The sequence below is a fragment of the Saccopteryx bilineata genome, chromosome 4 (genome assembly GCF_036850765.1).
Source record: "Saccopteryx bilineata isolate mSacBil1 chromosome 4, mSacBil1_pri_phased_curated, whole genome shotgun sequence".
Classification (NCBI taxonomy): Eukaryota; Metazoa; Chordata; class Mammalia; order Chiroptera; family Emballonuridae; genus Saccopteryx; species Saccopteryx bilineata.
The window spans coordinates 252,782,872-252,803,302 of record NC_089493.1 but is presented as its reverse complement, the minus strand read 5'-3'; the positions used below and the strand labels follow the sequence as shown (position 1 = coordinate 252,803,302).

Sequence of the window (20,431 nt, the reverse complement as noted above, 5' to 3'; positions counted from 1 at the left end):
CAAGCGAGGGGCTGAGTTTTAGTCATTTCTGAAAGGTGGTGAAGACCTTGGGCTGTGGAGGCTTCCTGCCTACTCTGACGTTCTGGCTTGACCACCTCCTGTCTCTACAACCTTGGGCAACAGGTTTCCAGTATCAATGTTTCTTCATTTGTAAAATGTAAATAATAATAGTGTCTAAGACACTGGGTTCTTATGAGGAAAAAATAACATTATGAGAAAAAAGTAATACAAACACATAGAAGAATGTTTGGCATAAATAAGTCCTTATTTAAAGGGTCAATTAAATATTATGTCTTGTCAACATCAACCATAACTCACTCAAAGTTCTTTTTATAATTAGGAGAATTGATAAGTACATTATAAAATCATGAAAAGTCATATCTACAGAATAACAAAAGGATAGAAATACTTTATTTGAGGCAGCTCTAATACACTGGTTTTTTTAGTGGTTCCACAGAGTGAATGATTCTATTGTCTTTATTTTCTTTCATATTTTTTTTAGCTCCAGGGGGTCAATGTTAAATAGATGAAATTAAAAAATAAAATACCAGTTATGGCAGTAACACATTCAGGGTCAGTTGTAGTAGTATTAATACTATGAAATCAGAACGTTAAGAAAAAAAATACCGTAACAGTCAATAGCCTTTGAACTTAAAAGGAAAAAAAATGAAAGGTAAAGCTAGCTGCTGGTATAATACATGAGAAATATGAGACTTGTATTATTCAGCAGCTCATTCATTTTAGACAGTAGCTAAATTGCCTGAGATCACTTTCATACTCTGCAAAATCAAACATAATTAGAATGTCAAAACAACATTAGGTAGCCCCATTTAAGCATCAAAATAACTCATAAAAATAAAGAAAACATTTGCAAAGTTCAGGATTATGAAGAACAATTAAATGTTGATGCTGTGGGGAAAATATGGGTAGTCAGGCAGTCACTAAAACATCAACCATGTCACTCCTAAAAGGTTGATTTTAGTAAATACTGAAACTGAGATCCTAGATTTCTTCACTCATAAATAAGGATAATTATTATATTTTACACATTCATATGAGACTTAGAGAAACTCTAATGCATGTTGTTTATAAGCCAGTTAATATTAGCTAACCTATCTTTGATCACTCCAGAGGTTTTACAAGCAATATTTCCTCCTTATTTTCCCTTGGCCTTCACACAATTCTATTCCCTTTGTTGATTTAAGTACTTTTTTTTTTTTTTACAGTGACAGAGAGAGAGTCAGAGAGGGATAGATAGGGATAGACAGATAGGAACGAAGAGAGATGAGAAGCATCAATCATTAGTTTTTTGTTGCAACACCTTAGTTGTTCATTGATTGCTTTCTCATAAATGCCTTGACCGTGGGGCTACAGAGAACCGAGTAACCCCTTGCTCAAGCAAGCGACCTTGGGTCCAAGCTGGTGAGCTTTGCTCAAACCAGATGAGCTCAACCAAGCTGGTGACCTCGGGGTCTCGAACCTGGTTCCTCCGCATCCCAGTCCGATGCTTTATCCACTGCGCCACCACCCGGTCAGGTGATTTAAGTACATTCTAAAGTGAGATTTATTTGAAAATCTTCTTTATGTTTGTTATACTTTAGTTTTTTTCTCAAAATAGCAGAATGATAAATCCAAGAGCTTCCAATGAAATGACACCCTACATAACTGTGGTCCCACTAAGACACAGCCCACTGCGGTTTTATGTTTAACACTGCTGTGTGCATCACATTTGTCATTATTTCAGGCAACTAGCATGATTCAAAAACTCCAAAATTTTTTACTCTAAAAACTTAAATACAGTCTCAAACTGACCCAGAAAAACATCATGTGATTCTCTGATACTATTAATCGTCAGAGTCTGTGCACTTTATCTAGTTAAGTGATATGAATTTTTATTACTCATAAATTATTCCCTCACTTAGAAATCATCAGTGGGTACAAAATGCAATCTCTTGCTACAAATTTGAGGGCACATTATGGCTAGATGTGCTACTAACAAAGAGTTAGGAGAAAAAAAACTGAATTGGACAATTACAAGACTTGACATTGCATTTTTGCATATATTCCATGGATAAAAAATTCAGTCAAGGCAATGACTCATCAGTTCATTACCCCATTCCCAGTGCAATTACACGTCTAACTCCTCTGGCTTTTCTTCATGGAGGATCCAAAAGAAGCCATAACTAAAACTTGTAGATAAAAGGATCTTGCATACTTCGAGAGACTGTGTATAGCTGCTGCTTTTGGTTATGCTAAAAGCAATTCAACTACTGATCTGTCCAAAAAATCCTTACAATACAGTGCCTTATTCCTTTATTCCCTTGTTCATTAAATAATTAGATGCAGGCATAATTCAAATACAAGTTTTTTTACACTAATGAAACCACTTCAGTTAGTCGCAGATTTTTTTTATAGAATATTATTATACTAATAAGGGGAGGTATGAATGTAGTAATATCAAATTGGAAGAGCTGGAAAATTTCTCCTTATGTAGTCCCTGTATTTTTTAGCAGATATTTTATATTTACTTTAAGCATGACCTAAAGAATATCAGTTTATTTTCTTTTATAGCTACTATAACTATTAGGAGATGAAAGGGAACATTGGTCAATTTTTATTTTCTCTTTACCTTTTATCAGTATGCATACAACAACCTCCCATCAGAAAGGTGGGACAATCTTTGTTTAAATTATCAAGGCAAAACCTTTCCTATTTCAGTTTAATTAATGAATACTACATATAAAAACATGTATGTTTTACCTTCATTAAGAATGGATGCTGTCATAAGCAGAATTACTGTTCCCTATTTTGTAAACACATCACTTTCAAAGGAGTATGGCAGCTAGCTCTGTGAACACTACTCTCTATGTGGTTGAGAGTGTTCAAATGCAAATTGCGAAAGAAAAAAAAAAAAACCCTTCCCTTACTGATTCGAGGAAAGCATTTCTACTTGGGCATCTTCAGGAACAGGAAATCTATACCATGTGTTATGATAATTTAATGGATGTTGTGCAGAGCTTGCGGTTCAGAATTTAAATTTTGAAAGCAATTTTGGCTGATTATGGGAACTTCACTGCCACTTAGAATACTTTAATCACAAGATTCCAGAAAAATATTATAATGCTTTGTGTTAATTGTGTTCCATGTTTTACAAATTTATATATATTTTCAAGACATAACTAAGTTTCAGTCAAGGTTACCAAATCATCAGTTGGGGGAAAATAAAACTATTGGCTCAGTATATTCATACATTAATGGGGAGAAAATAACATATGGAACAAATAAACTCAAAAGAAAGTCCCAGCACTGCTGTAATTGAACATATAATCTTGATGATGTAGTTAACTATAATAAGAAAAGAAGGTCAATAACTAAAACCTTTTTTTAAGGTTGAGATTTAACTCAGCTTTCTAGGCCAATAGTTACTTATAAATGTGTTAAATGAAAACAGGCATGGTAGTGTGGGCATATGTCACTAATCACACTTAAGAAGATGGCCTTTCCCCCTGGCCGGTTGGCTCAGAGGTAGAGCATCGGCCTAGCGTGCGGAGGACCCAGGTTCGATTCCCGGCCAGGGCACACAGGAGAAGCGCCCATTTGCTTCTCCACCCCTCCGTCGTGCTTTCCTCTCTGTCTCTCTCTTCCCCTCCCACAGCCAAGGCTCCATTGGAGCAAAGATGGCCCGAGCGCTGGGGATGGCTCTGTGGCCTCTGCCTCAGGCGCTAGAGTGGCTCTGGTCGCAACATGGCGACGCCCAGGATGGGCAGAGCATCACCCCCTGGTGGGCAGAGCGTCGCCCCTGGTGGGCGTGCCGGGTGGATCCCGGTCGGGCGCATGCGGGAGTCTGTCTGACTGTCTCTCCCTGTTTCCAGCTTCAGAAAAATGAAGAAAAAAAAAAAAAAAGAAGATGGCCTTTCAGGGAGGAGCTCTGTCTCCACTGTGAGGCAGAGAGATGGACATAAACCTCAGAGGTTATGCTTAGGCATCTGGCTGAACATCCATATTCAACTTGCTTGAATTATTCAACTTCTTCCACTTAATTTATAATATATGAGTTACCTATTCTATGAATGATTTGTGGTTGCTAAGAAGCTCTACTTAGAGATCTAGATTGATTCCCAGATATCAACAAGGGGTCAATGTCTGAAATTATAAGACAATTAGTGGGTCACAGTAACAGGCTGTGGAAGAAAGATGGAGCTGAAGGCATGAAGCTGCATGTGTTCTAAGACTGTTTATTATATCCAAACGTCTAACACTGGATGAACATTTGAAAGGAAGTAGTTACAGTACTTAAGTCTAGAAAAATAATGAAACCCTTGGTTTATTTACATCAAGCTGAATGGATGCATTAAAAATTTGAAAATATATTATTTAGTATTCAATAAGTCAATTATTTGTTTACCTGACTTACATTTATTAAACATACTGATCACACAACTAATACATTTTGATTATGACCTTTTTAAGTTATTGGTCTTATGTTTTGTAACTTTTTGAAAAATTAGATTTATTCTGCTTACACTACTTTCATGTCCATCAAACACATAACAAAAGTCATTCTGAGTAAATTTTTAACACAACATACTCTTTGCTTTCACTCATTTGATTGTTCCTTGGAAGAAATGATGACATACTGCCATTTAAAAAAACATGGATAGACCTTGAAAACATTATACTAAGCAAAAGTAAATCAGAAAAACCTGAGAACTATATGATTTCACACATAGGTGGGATATAAAACTGAGACTCATAGACATCGATAAAATTGAAGTGGTTACCACAGGGAGCGGAATAAAGAGGCACAAATATAAGGTGATGGAAAATGATTTGATGGGCATAATACAATCAACAGTTCAAATACTATAGAGATGTTCAACTGAAACCTATGTACTCTCATTGATCAATGTCACCCCATTGAATTTAATTTCTAAATAAAAATAAAGAAATAAAGCCTATAACATATATCTGTTGTTCTGTCTAAAATACACTATTATCTTTTAAAAACAAGTTACTTAAAAATAGTATTTCAAATGACCATGGTATAGCTTGAAGAAAGCAACAAAGAAATATGACTGAAGACTATCTCCCTATAGGAACAAAAATTAAAGTTTAGATATCAAAGGTCAAACAGTAAAAGAATTATAGTATACTCTTCATTAAGTTGTACAATATACATCCAATAAGTCCCCGACTTACAAACATACAACTTGTACTTATGAACAGAGCCCCATAAGAGCTATGGGTAATCAACTGCAGTTGGATATCAGTGAAAATGATATCATAGAGTTACTGACTCCCATGGCAAAGAACTAACCAGTGAAGACTGAATGGAACTAGAGTGGCAGGTGATAGATAATATTTAGGGAAGAAAACAGGGACCTAGAAACTCCAGAACCAAAAAAGTTTTCTACAAAAGAGTTAGTGGATGCTTTGCATCTCATTTAAGCAGGAATGGCAAAGTTAGAGGAACAAGATCCTGATACAGAGAGGTTCACCAAAGTATACCATATAGTTACAATATAGTTACTGCAGGCCTCAGATGCTACAGGGTCATTTATAATTAAAAAACAAAAAACAAAAAACAAAAAAAAAAACCCTCTGTACAAACCTCCCTTGATGCCTACTTCAAGAAACTGACTCCAGTACAGAATCAAACCCTGACTCTCTAACACCAGTCTCATCCTTTCCAACAAGTCCATCACGTTCTGCATCATCCAAGGTTGTGTAAGGTTGCATTTGAAAATGTTTAAGCATTTTATGCATAGAAAGATAAAGATAAGTACTATGTTAAGACAAACATCTGTCTATGTTGCATTTAAATAGGTAAATGTATCTCTTCCAACTTACATACAAATTCAATTTAAGAACAAATCTGTAGAACCTATCTCATTCATAACCCAGGGACTGCCTTCATTTTTACCAATAATGACTCCTGATACTCATGCCACTAAATGGACACATATTGTTGAGGCATGCAAATGTTAGCATGATTTTAGGGGAGATAAACTCATTTCTAGTTCCAGGGCAAAATATCTGATCAGTCTAACTCATAGTAGTTGGGAAGTAAACTTGGTCCATGAGTGAGTAAATGACCTAAGTTGGCAAATAAGAATGAAGAAAAGAACTTTATTGGCTGTGAAGGGGAAAGGATTTCTTCTCTTCCTTCTATAGAATAACAAGGACCCCTGGTATATTTCAGTTCTTATGGGTACTAGCTTAAGGATAATGCTGCAAGCATCCTGTTCTAGAAGCATTTTTACTTTCTGCTATGTTTCTCCTAAAAATGGGGTTCCTTGAGGAGGCAGAGAGGTTGCTGATGCAGAAGGCAAATCATCCCACCACTTCAGTGTGCTGGGTTATGGTGTCCTAGAGGAACACTGAGTTCAAGAAGGGTCGAAGCAGTTGGCAGTGTCCGTGAGGTACCAAAATATAGTATCAATATAATATGAAAATACGTCAAGTTCTACTTAGAACCTGATCCTGACATACATTCACTGTCATCTTCTCCAAACTCTGTGTGTGTTTCCATCCACTATGATGAACATTCACATGGGATTAAAAGCTGCACTGCTTCGTTTTTATTAGGAGGAACATTTGGCTTTGCCACTCTCTAGTGTTTATTGATACACGATGTTTCCACACCCCCAGATCTTTTATTATCTATATAGCTGAACATAATCATAATTTTATAGTATAGAAAATAAACTTTTTGGTATTGTCCTCAATAATGCAAAACTAGTGACAAATATCTTTAGAAAAAAAAATAATAAAATGGTACTTCAGTGTTAAAATTTCTTATTAAGAAGCATTATGTCAAAGTCTGATATGTTATAATACACAGAAGAGTTAGGCATGAATAAAATGAACCTAATACCATCTCTCATAATAAATCAAATGATTTATAACTGCAGGTCAGTCACAGGTCAACTACAAAAAAACAATATATTCAGCTCTTTCAATGTTCTGTGGATTTTGATGATGCAACTTTTAAAATAGTGTACACCAAGGATATAAATAATGTACTGCATACTTACCAGGTGATTTTTATGCCACTTTGCTGAGTGCGGGATTAATATATTTGGGCTTTTTATTGCTTGAGTAGAAACTGCTCATTACTTATAACTTTATGTTTATAATATAAAAATTAAGATAAAACAAAAAGTGTTTTTAAATGGCATACATCACACTGTTGTAGTGGTTGATTTCCTCAAGATGGTCTTCTGTGGTTTTGGTGCGGTGGCAGGAGGCACAGTCGCAGATCTGAGAGGGGGAAAGCTGGAACTGGGGCTCATTCCCAGTCCCCCATTTTCAAGTGGAAATGCAGGGAGATGTGGTGGAGGAGGGCGGGGAGGGCCTTGGTGAGCAAGCCTTCCTGGGGGCTGGACAGGTTCGCTGTGTAAATGTGCTTCCCGGTTTTTTGTGTTAGGCCGGGTGTCACAGTCAGGACAACAGCCATGGTACTGCACTTTTTCATTAAACCGAACCCGTTCTCGAGGACCTGCTTGGGGACACCTGTCTTTTTCAGGTCTATGCATCAGAGGCTGCATGGGGACCTTGTCCAAGTTGCTACTGGGTCTGTAGCAAATGTCTCCATTGGGAATTTTGTTTGGTGCTCCTGGTAAGCCTCCGTTCCGTAGAAGGGTGCCATTGGTCTTGACGGGATTGACGGCTGGTACCACCTTCTGGGGGTCTTCACACTTTACAGGTGTCAACCGCGGAGGAGGCGGTGGAGGGTTTGGCTTTCTCAGGACCGTGAGGATAGCAGAGGGGTGCGCTGGGGGTTTGATGAGTGGTGCGTTGGCCTGCACTTTGATCTTCTCTATGCTGGAGGCTGTGGTGCCGCTCGAGCTACTATTCAGGGTGTCCGTTTTGGAGCTGTCTGTCATCTCATCTTCCAGTTGTAGGTCAGAGGTCAGGGTATCAATCTGATCAACCACCTGGTAGAAAGGACAAGGCACTTGTGTTGAAAATTGACCCGAAGCAAAATATACTAGAAACAATCTCTTCTCGTCTAGCTATGACCTGCTATGGGAGCTCCGACTAACATTGAGTTTTGTTTTCCAACACTGCATAATGTTTTCACTCAGTGAGTTGACAGAATAGCTACCAGAAGAGTGCAAACTGCTTGATAACATAATGATTTCACACGCCTAGAATATAATACACTTTTTATGAATACAATTTACTCCTCACTCTGCTATACTCACCAAAGATGAAATCTTTATGCAGAAACATAACTGATTAAAAATTATTAAATTTATTGAGATGACATTTACTTAGCATGTAGAAAGCTACAGAAGAAAATTAATCTCATGCTAAAAATGAGAAAACACCAATTTTCCAAATCATAACTTTTCTGGACCATTGGAGAACTAAGATCACAAAATTACCAAATCAACAAAACAGCAAAAAATTTCAAGCCCTCATAGGATAGATAGGACATATTAATTATTTCACCTTTGGCAAATCACAGGACAGGAGACAGTCTCCACCAAAATGAGCAAATAAAACAAACAAACAAAAAAACAAAAAGAACCAGCTAACAACACTTAATGACTGATAAAATACAGAAGATCTGCTGTCACGCCAGTTGGGAATTCCTAGCAGCCCAGACAAGGCATCTGTCCTTACCTGTCTCTTTTCCATGTGCCTCTCACTTGGGAGACTGAGGGCGGAGAAGAAACTGGGAAGAGTCCCTCTTGGGTTTCAGGTAGAAACTCCACCCATTTCTCAGAACCTCCCCTTTTACAAAACAGAACCTTTAAGAACTAGGAGAATGGCAAAAGCCCTTGAACCTCTAACACACAGACAAATATCTCCTGCCTCTGGGACAAGAAACAGAAGCTGACTGACTTTGAAAAAGGGGGCTGAAAATTCTCTTGGACCCAGGAGGCTACCCCACAGATGCCTGCCGTTACTTGGGTAGGGACCCAAGTCACAACCAGGACCCAGAACCTGCACCAGACGCAGGCAGAGGTGGAAAATCGAGTAAGGTCGGCAGAGCCGTAGACCGAGATGTAGGATCGTACCCCAAGTGAAGGAGAGATCATTCTGAAGACAGGAAAATTGGGTAAAAGCATGCAGACAAGGCAGTTTTAAGGAAAGATTTTCCAAGGGCACTGGAAAGTCATGGAGTTAAAGCTGCCCATCAAAGGAATCTGGCATCTCCTCTAACAGGCTTGCCTAGAACAGAACAGGCTTGTCTCTGTCCTGTTCTGTCACTACCCGGGGGCAGCTGGTGGGAGGATGACTCGACTCAAACGCTGGATTTCAGAGGACGGCCACTGGGCCCTCAGTCATCTACTCTCCTCACAGTCAGGGATCTCGGAGGCCATGCTCATGGCTGCCATAGTGCACTGTTATGCATATGGAAAAGTTATGAATTACATGAAAAATTATTTTTGTGCAGAGATAGTTCCTTCAATTCATATGCTTTCCAACTATCATTTCCCACCCTACTCACTCATTCAGGCTTAAGTCTGTTCAACTGTGACACTGGCTCCTTGATACATGGTGGCAGGATTGGGTATAAAGTGAAAACATCATGACCAGCTACAAATTAGGGAAGATAGAGAGATTTTACTTTTTCCTTATGACTGGTTCCTGCTAATACCGCCAGAACTTGGCCTTCTACTTTAACTCTTAGACATATTTTAAATCCATTCACTTGTATTTTCATTTCTTTGATCCTAGTCTGAGCCACTATTATTTACCATATGGGCCACCCAGAATCACCCTGCTTCCCCTTCCATTTCTGTAGTAGTCTCAGTGATCTCCTTAAAAATAGAAATGCTCCCTTGTCAACTCCCTGCTTCGACCTTTCAATGCCTGTTAATTTCTATGGTGATAAAGAATCATTCTTAACATAATCTCCAAGGTCCTGGATGGTCTTAGTCATGTTGTGCTGGTAGGTGTTAACAGCTGCTTCTTGGGGATGCAGGAGGATCCTGATTTGAGAATTTTGTCAGTTATCACAGCGTAAGCTTCCACCACAGTCAATTTTAAGTGAGTAAATGCAACATCTCTGAATGTGAGGTTAGAAAGAAATGTTTAGTAGCATGTCATTATAAAGGGTTTCCACCATACCAAGAGAATAGATATAAATAAACTCAGGATCACAAATAAAAATAAAAATAAATATAAATAACTAAGAATAATTAGAAAACCTTTATTTATAACATAATTTATTTAACATAAGTTTGTATACAGACTTTGGTTTTCAATAAAAGTTATTTAATAGCTGGTTCTCAAAATCTTTAAAAATAAAACAATTGGACCCTTAGAGACCATATAAGCTAGTACATCATTGTCTTTCACTAAATGAACCTATATCCTCAACTCTGATAAGTTTTCCTTTTCTTTTCTATTCTCAAAACCCTCTGGTCTTCTTTTAGATAATTACCAGTCTGCTTCCTGCCACAGGATGTTTACACATACTAATACTTTTTTTCTTGAAATGCTGTGACCTGTCCTCTTTGTTTTATTAACTCCTACTCATCTTTAAAATCTTAGCTTAGTAGTCACTCATGAAGCAAACCTTCACCCTTCTCCTGAAATATCCCTTATAGGACAAGTTAATTTATTAAATATTCACAAGGAGCCATATTTTTTTTCATTCTAAGCACACACACACTTTTTTGATTTGTGGATTTAGTATTAGTATGAGCACTGAAGTAATGTTTCCTCTCTAGACCCTAATCTCAATGAGATCAGGGACCTTGTCTATTTTTACTGTTGTATCCTGGAGGTCTAACGTAACAAGTGGCATTCAATAGGAGTTCAACAAATATTTGTTAAGTAAATGCACTGAGGGTTATTTCTGTAATTCAGGCAAAACATACTCTTTCTTATTTCATTTTTGAAGGTATTGTCACCTCAAAAAGGTCACAATTGCTCAGTTATTCTAGAATAAGAAAGGGGAAAAAAAGATTTAGCCAAAATTGATTCACAAAGTTGGTGACACTTCTCCAGCTCTACGCTAGATTGCATAGAAATTAAAGTGGGAGGACACTTAAAGAATGTGAGAGCTAGACCCTGGCCAGTTGGCTCAGTGGTAGAACGTCAGCCTGGCGTGCAGAAGTCCCGGGTTTGATTCACGGCCAGGGCACACAGAAGAAGTGCCCATCTGCTTCTCCACCCCTCCCCCTCTCCTTCCTCTGTCTATCTCTTCCCCTCCTGCAGCCGAGGCTCCATTGGAGCAAAGATGGCCCGGGTGCTGGGGATGGCTCCTTGGCCTCTGCCCCAGGTGCTGGAGTGGCTCTGGTTGCGACAGAGCGACGCCCCGGAGGGGCAGAGCATCGCCCCCTGGTGGGCAGAGCGTCGCCCCCTGGTGGGCGTGCCGGGTGGATCCTGGTCAGGCGCATGCGGAAGTCTGTCTGACTGTCTTTCCCCATTTCCAGCTTCAGAGAAATAAAATAAATAAATAAATAAATAAATAAATAAATAGATAGATAGATAGATAAAAGAAAAAAAAAAACAATGTGAGAGCTAGAGGAACAGTCTTGGCTCATGGTTGCTGCGTACTATTTCATTTAGAGAAGTTAACTTCCCTAAGCCTTTTATCATATTAAATGTCTGTAACAAAGGAGAGAGAGCTGATCTACTGTGAGACAGCTAAAAATGATGTTCAGAGCTGAATAAGTACTGCATGTGTCCCTGATGGTTTGATCGTTCCTAGATGGCTTTAGTCTCAACATTGTTACAGTATTTCCTGAGTGCCTACAAAATGCCAATGGAATAAAAAATAAAATTAAACTACTAGCCTTATGGAGCAAGAAATCTTGTCAAAGAGCCTGACATACATTAATTAGATACTCAATCAAATAACTGTAAAAGTACAGTTGGCCCTAGTGCTCTGAATAAAAAATACAAGACATTACAAGAGGATCATAAAATAAAAAAACACCCTCAGAAAAGTTGGAGAAGCATTCCTGAGGGCTGTGTTGCAGTGAACTGGTAGAAGAGATTCACAGTAGCCCACTCAGGAAAGAGTCTGTTAAAGGTTCTTTGAAAAAAGACTGTTGGCTGAAGGCCACGGAGAGACGAGATGATGTTAAAGAACTAGATAGCAGCTAGGCTGTGAGAGGACCTATTATGTTGTGATAAAGTACCAGGTTTTTAAAAAAGAGTTCTATAAGAGAGAGAAGCAATAATCAAAGAAATCATGAATTAGTATTTTTTTCAAAGTTGAAGCATCATCTTATTAAAGAAGTAACAGAGTTTCAAAAAGGAAAATAAAAACAAACCCAGACATACCATAGTGAAAATACAAAACACTGAAAGTAGTGATAAAAGTTTCACAGCAATAAAAAGGGAACACTAAGTATTTATGTAGTAACAAAAATTAGGCTGACAGGAGATTTTCACACAAGCAATAGAAGCCTGAAGAAAATTTAAAAACGTGTTTCATACTGAAAAAAAGTAATTGCAATTGTAATATTATAGTTCACCTCTCCTGTGAGAGTGAAATAGACATTGCCAGACAATAATATTTGCCATGCTTCTTACAGCTCAGTCTTAAAAGTACTGATAAATGAAAATTCAGAAAAATGTAAAAATCTAGAAGAAAGAACTGGAATACAAGAATCATAGGTGGACAAAGAAATTATTAAATAATTAAATCAAAATATACACTGATTAGAAGACAATTATATACTAATGACTAATTTGAAAGATGGCTTTGGAAAATGTAAAACTAAAATAGTAGGAAAAAAAACGTCTGATTAGAGAACAATCAGAGTTAAAGAGTTTAAAGCATTTTTGTTGTGTGTGTAAGAAACCAGTAGCTACCTGATACTGATTAACTGTATACATATAGAAATATTCAGGGACTACAGAACTAATAGACAAAATTCTAACTTCCAAAGTACATAATGATTAAAGAATGAATTAAATATTTGGCAAATCAAAAACTGGTAAATTTTAAGAAAACTAAAATAAAATAGTTTATATAAAGAAACTGCACAAGATAGAAAAAAAATAACTTCAAATATATTAGTAATAATAAGTATAAATAGATTAAAACAATTTATTCAAAGAGACAGAAATACTGAATTTAAAGTGATAGAAATCAGATATAGCAAACAAGTAATTAAATGAAATATGATACGGTTATATTAACACTTAAAAACAATCTAAATCTTTCTTAATCAGAACAATTTTGTATCAATACTGACTTAGGAGAAAAAACTGAATGAAACAAAGTGAAGAATTCATGCATAGATATACACACATACACAAAAAGGAAGAAAGGTTATAAAGAATTACCATAAGGTGAACACCAAATTTCCTAAAACCACGAAAATACCTTTAATCTCACCAGTAATCATGGTGGTGTAAACTAGAGAAAAATGAGATAATATTTCATATGCAATAAAAGAAATGCCTGATAATTTCAATTGTTCATGATAATGTGGATAAATGGGAACTTTGAACATTAGTACGGCAAATGTGAATTCACTCAGTTGAGAAATTTTTTGACAATGTCAAATAATTTGGATAGGGAATTTACCCTATAGTATTGGTCTTTTAAGATCAAAGCCTCGACTACTCTGAAGAAATTCTACCAGATGTGCAAACATTGAGAAAGCACAAGGGTTTTCTTTGCAGGTAGGGGTTTATTTGTTTTGCTATAGCAAAGAACTGGAAACAACCTAAAACTCTATTAAATGGTTGAGAAGTAAATACAAAGTAGTTCTAATGAAGTAACTGGAGCTACAATGTATCAGCAGGAATAAATTTCAAAAAACGTAACTCTGAATAAAAAAGTTTCAATATATATTCAGTATGCATATTGTTCATATACAGAGACACAGCTAATTTAGTTTATACATCGTGAAAATAAATAATACACATCAGTTTCAGGGAAGGCAAAAGAGGAATGCATGTTGGGAGGCATGAGTTATATAGCTGAACTATTTTATTTCTTTAAAACTTGATATAAAGTAATTGAAGTGTTGATGTTTATTTTGGATATCTGTTACATTATTTATTTTGGGTGAAATATTTTACAATTTGAAAATGAAATAAATATTTAACACAAGTTAAAATTAGAAGGAAAGAAAAGAAGTGATTCTTACAGCTGCCATGTGGAGAACATATTGAAGGGTGCTGCGGTTTATTTACTCTGCTAGTTAGATGGTTATTGCCGCCAAGTGAGAGATGAATAAATTAACCAGACAAGGAATACATTGTATCCTTATTATTACACTTCTCTGTTTTGCTTAAACTACCTCAAAGTATCATATTGCAACAAAAGAAATCATAACCACAGGCATGATGGAATTAAAAGTGAAAACAAAAGAAAGTAGGACTAGAGGGGCAGACTGTTTGTAGATATTTGGAGGTGAGAAGACAGCATGACATCAATCATAAGTCTAAGAACATCCACTCCTAAATATATCAGGTGCAAAGGAGAAATGTATATGTTGAACTTGAAGTTCAGTTATTTGTCCAAGTAATTGTGACTACTCTGATCTATAGAGGATTTTACTAATGGGAGTAAAACAGAGATTTAAACAAATGTATTGTGTCTGATTATTTCAGGTTTTCTTAGCCTCACATATAAGAAAGCTATGGTCAGATTGTGGAATAATTAAAAATAATGAAGTCTGACCAGTGGTGGTACAGTGGATAAAGCGTGGACCCAGAATACTGAGGTGTCTGGTTCAAAACCCCAATGTTGCTGCCTCTGAGCACAGGCTCATAAGCACGGGGTTGCTGGCCTGAGCGGGGAGGGGGCATTCACATAATCCCCATGCTCGCCAGCTTGAGCCCAGAGATCACTGGCATGTAATCAAGCCCAAGGTTGCAGGCTTGAGCAAGGGGACTCTGTCATGGCCCTGGTCAAACCATGTACGAGAAGCTCCATGTAGAACTAAGGTGAAATCAACTATGAGTTTTTGCTCCTCACCCTCTCTCTCTCTTCCTGCCCTTCTTGTCTCTTTCTCTCAAAAATAAAAATAAAAATGAAATAAATAAAAAAGATAATTGTGATTTAAGAATCACAAGTTTGTTTTCACATTTAAATATTTTCATAAAAGAGATGCAGTTTGGAAAGAAATTAAGTGATTATATGAACTAAGTTATTTGTAAGAAAACAAAATTCAGTTTATGTTATTGTTATAAATATTGAACTACAAAACAGAAATAAAAAGACAATGTAGAGTTATCATTTTAGTAAAATTCAGGATAAACAAATAGACAAAATACTAGAAGCTCTTTTTTATATATTTCCAGTGCGTTTTGTCTTTCTGTTACTGCAATTGCCTTAACATGTTAGAATTGTCTGTGTGTGTCTCCCCTCAGACCACATAAGCAAGTGTTTCCATCTCTCTCTTTGGCAGAGAGCACAGTGATTACACATAGTAGACATTCAACAATAATATGCTGAGTGGAAGAACTGGATAAATGTTCATTCTGAGAGAAAATAATTTTCTTGCTCTTCTATCTCTCCCCAGCTTTCTCAGTGTGGGTGGGATTTTCAAAGTCTTAAACACCACTAATTCGATTTGGTCCAGAAGCACAATGGGATGGATTAAAGAGTGAAAATGTAAGGCAGAGATAGAGTTGGTGAGATGGTGAACTGCCTTTTTTTTTTAATTTAATTTTTTTTTCTTAAGTTGGAAACAGGGAGGCAGTCAGACTCCCACATGCATCCGACCAGGATCCACCGGGCATGCCCGCCAGGGGACGATGCTCTGCCCATCTGGGGCATCGCTCTGCCACAATCAGAGCCATTCTAGCGCCTGAGGCAGAGGCCACAGAGCCATCTTCAGCACCCGGGCAAACTTTGCTCCAATGGAGCCTTGGCTGCGGGAGGGGAAGAGAGAGACAGAGAGGAAGGAGAGGGGAAGGGGTGGAGAAGCAGATGTGTGCCTCTCCTGTGTGCCCTGGCCGGGAATCGAACCCAGGACTCCCATACGCCAGGCCGACGCTCTACCACTGAGCCAACCAGCCAGGGCCGTGAAGTACCTTTTTATGTTCTCTCCTTTTTTTTTTAATTGAATCTATTGGAGTAATGTTAATTAATAAAAGTATTATACATAGGTTTCAGGTGCACAATTCTCTAAGACATCATCCATATATTGAGTTCTTTGTTCACCACCCAAGTCAAGTCTCATGCCCTCACAATTTATCCCCTTTACCCTTTCCTACCTGTCCCACCCTCCTTCCCTTCTTGTAATCCCATACTGTTATCTGTGTCTATGAATTATTTTTTAGTCTTTGCTTAATTTTTTTTTAAATTTAGTGATCTTAGAGAGACAGTAAGGGGGGGAAGCAGAAGAGAGAAACATCAGCCATTGTTCCCCTTATCCATGCACTCTCTGGTTGATTCCCATATGTGCCCTCACCTAGGATCCAACCTGCAGCCCTGGTGCATGAGGATGATGCTCCAACCAACTAAGCTACCCAGCCAGGGCCCTTTACCCTTTCTTTAAACACAAGCTCCACAGTTTGACAACAGAGACTTTCAGTCACTTTCCAAATAAAGATAGTTTAAGTTTATATTTATCTTTAAATATTTATCTATATTGTTCTAAATAAATCCTACTTATTTTGTTTAATTAAAAACTACATAAATGTACAGTTCAACTGCCTTTAAAAAACCCTCTTTCAACTTCAGCAAATCTTCCTCTAGGGTCTCCTTGGTAACAATGCTCAACCACTGATTTTTACTTACAAACTCAATAAAAAGAATGAAGGAATTTAACTCCAACTTAAATCTGTGCAAGGAGATTTATGAGTTCTTCTAAGATCTTTAATACTGGTTTATGAAAATAAACACATTTTAAAATTTCTACCAAGAGCAGGGAAAAAAATAAAAACTAAATAGAGAAATGAATGGAAGCCAAGAGAAAGAGGGAGATAAAATTATTCCCTCGCTATAAGTTTAGACCATGCTCAGTGGCTGAAACCAAATGTAGGCTGACCCAAGGGTTTGTCCAATAGAAATCGCAGGACAGCCACCAGCAGACTAGCCAGATCCTCTCGAGATAGATGAAACAGAAAGTAGTGGAGTGACCAGCAGGTTGTCCCAGTATGGAGACAAGAAGGCAATTTCCCTCATATTCATAATTCACACACTTCAATTTTCAGTATTATATCAAATTGTGAAAATTTATATTTATCTATATATGTAACTACCTATCTATCTATCTATCTATCTATATCTATGCCACTAATCTAGTGAAAGGATTAAAATGAAAAGTTCATCATAGAGCATACAACTTGGGGTTCCATTACTACATCAGAGTATTTGTTATATACTGCATGCCAGTTAATATATATGATTAAATCCTGTAACTTTTTGTGAATGGTAGAGTAATTATGTTAGAAACAATTTAATAAGTGGAAGCATTTAAATTATTCCAGAATTTGGTTAACTCTGCTTTGCTTTTATTTGTTTTTTAAAATCTTTAAGACTATAAGGAGCAATATATATTAACAGGTTAATAATGAAGATGAAGATGCTATTATTACTGAACTCTGTCATAATTCTAAGTAATGTATTTAGAGAGGTTTGACAATGTATTGAGTTATAAAATAGGAATATGCTATTATTAAAAATATATAATAATAAAATTATTTAGAATATAGGATATAAATACTAGATAGAAAGCATAAAAAATAAAATCTTAAAAATATTCCAATACCTTAATTTTTTATAAATTCAAGAAAAGTTAAAAGTCATGGAGTGCAGCGAGAAAAATCAATCACAGAGCTTCAATGACCAAATAAGGCATTGAGAAAACAAATAACAAAAATGTGGAGTGGCAAATTAAAAAAATAATTTAAAAAAAAGTCCACAGATGACAATACAAATGAAGCTTCAGATAGAAAGGGCAAACTGAGTACTAATCAGGATGAGTAAAAAAGAAACTCAATCACTTACCAAAAAACAAAAAACAAAAACAAACAAACCCCCACAATTAATACAGAAAGAAAAAAAAAAAAGAAAAGCAAAGAATCATTATAGTTTCTTCAGGATATTAAGGTGATGAAAAATATTTTACCAGTAACTTCAAAAGTTCTGGATCAAAATGATTTCAGCCCCAATTCTATACCTGGCTAAATTAACAACCAGTTTTCAGAAAACAGTAACGTATTTTTAGATATTGAGGACAAAGAGAATTTACTTCCCTTGCATCTGGTCTTCTAAAGCAAAGATATACTATCACACAGTATAATGAAATTCAATAAAGAAAGAACACACAGAATCTACAAAACGTGACTAACTCAGAAGTATGAAAAAAAAAGAATTTAAGAATGACAACTATACCACAGTCCCTAAAAAAGCAATTATTCTAAACTAAAACAGGAAATCAAAGGATCTAAAAGAAAAATAATAAAGAATCATAGTTAACAGGTCATATAAATGAAAAGTTGTCACACATCAGTGATATGAAGAAGTAAACTATCGCAGCATGGACGATGAGAATAATGGTGTGCAGCCAATAATCCATTTGCGTCTTGAATTCCCTTTTGAGAGGCTTAAGTTTAGAAACACAGGCTTACACTTATTTCTTTATAAATTCATTAACATTGTTTCATTTCACTTGTATTACTGAGATGCTGCTTATTAATGTTTCTTTTCAAATGGGATAGGGAAGAAAGACTAATTCTTCATCTTCCATGAGATAAGTCAAATAATATGGTTTGAAGTAAAAAAAAAAAGTGTCTGACCATAATAGATAGTTGACTATCTGGAAAACAAAACAAAACAAAAAGTTAAAAAGGGTTTTTCTTTGGGACAGGCTTAGATATAAGATGGAGATGATAAAGGTGAGTTTTACTAATACATGTATACACAGAACTTGATTTGGAAATTGAGATGCATGTGCATTAGCCTGATAATAGTTAAAATCATACCCAGGAAAATTGAAGAAAAAGAATGAGCTGGAAATAATTCTCCATGTAAACTAATAATTACCATACAGTAATGTGCACAGTGGTTAAGGACTGGCAAATATAGGAGAACAGAACAAAGGGAGATTTCCTCGTTCCAAGGAGGCCAGTTGATAGCATTGGATAGAGATAGTTTAAAACCAGGTGATACCCGACAGATGTGTTCAATGATAAATTAACACTTGAAGGAATAGGTATTTCTTGGCAGAAGCTATAGCATCTACAATGGCATTAAAGCATGAATTATAATTTTGTTGTGTGTGTTGGTGAAGAATATGGCAGCAGATGGTACGGGAATAAAAGGTAAATGTGAAAAGGAAGATGAAGGCCAGGTAGTGGGGGGCTCTGTAAAACAGGGTAAGAAGTGTAGGTATCTCAAACTACAATTTTAAAGAGGTTCAAATTTGTGACACTGTCAAAAGAAGTCAGATGTTTTAGCAGGTTCATGTCTTAAGTCTAATTATTATAATATATAGCCATAGCATGGAGTGTATATAGGTAGCACAAGTCTAAATATAATATTCAACCACAGATCTGATTTGTCCAAAAATGTTACTGGACTACAGCAGCCTTGGAAAATTACTCAAGTTTCAACAGTTTGTTACTTGAAGCACTAAATGATCCAAACATTTTAACTCTACAATTTGCAAAACTAGGATATTTAATTTTTTTAAACTCATAACAGAAAAGGACTGGGTTCATTTAACATTTCCTCATAGAACTGTAAGGATTTTTGAGTTGCTCTTGAAGGAAGTAGAAATTCTTCGAGTTACATACAATTTCTAATTGTCACATACCCAAATGCTTCCTGTTTAGAATAAAGAAACAAAGCAATTAAGTACTAAGGGAGAAAGTGCTATTAAAGCACAGTTTAGCTTCATACAGTTAAAAAATCCTGCACATAATGATCACTTCATCGAAGTCCCATGTTTACTTGTCTATCCATTTCAGTGAGTGAAGTATTTACTACTTTTCTTTCCTCTGTAATAAACATTACCCACAGATTATAACAGCTAAAATGTCACAGTGCACTTTAATTTCTGTTCTCATAAGGGATCTTGTTATTTTAACAGGGAACATGCTTCTACTGAGGCTGCCTGTAAAGCATGGAAAAGGAAGCATCCCTTCATCATAATTTGCTTTAGCAGTGTAATAGATGTAAAAGGCTCATCTACTTGCATTTTGTGAGCGCACACTTCAAAACGATTCCATTATGTTAATAACATTCAGGAGGAAGCTATAACTCATGATAATGAAACTGTAAACTTTAACACAGCTTAGAGTTCTCAATCTCTATATATTTTCACATTTGTAAAAATATAAGTGAAATAAACCTCAGGTTGTATATTATACTCCCTATAGATGTTAAACTAGCTCAATAAAAATATTCTGTAAACACCACCAGTAAGAGTGCAAGAACAAAACTCTTCTCTACCTAATGAACTCTTTTTTCCATTTAATCCATTCTTTGTATTGTAGTCAGACAGAGCATTGTTTAAATACGTATATATTTCATATAGGT

General features: G+C 36.3%; 1 protein-coding gene across 3 annotated transcripts in view; it reads right to left on the bottom strand.

The window, feature by feature from the left end:
- PRR16 (proline rich 16) overlaps positions 1 to 20,431 on the bottom strand; it is a 311,132-nt gene that overhangs the window by 88,161 nt on the left and 202,540 nt on the right. For all 3 annotated transcript variants that reach the window (XM_066274167.1, XM_066274169.1, XM_066274170.1), the window contains exon 2: positions 7,184 to 7,940. In XM_066274167.1, the coding sequence (XP_066130264.1) occupies positions 7,185 to 7,940 (756 nt within the window). In that variant the 3' untranslated portion in view covers position 7,184. The remainder of the gene's footprint in view (positions 1 to 7,183; positions 7,941 to 20,431) is intronic.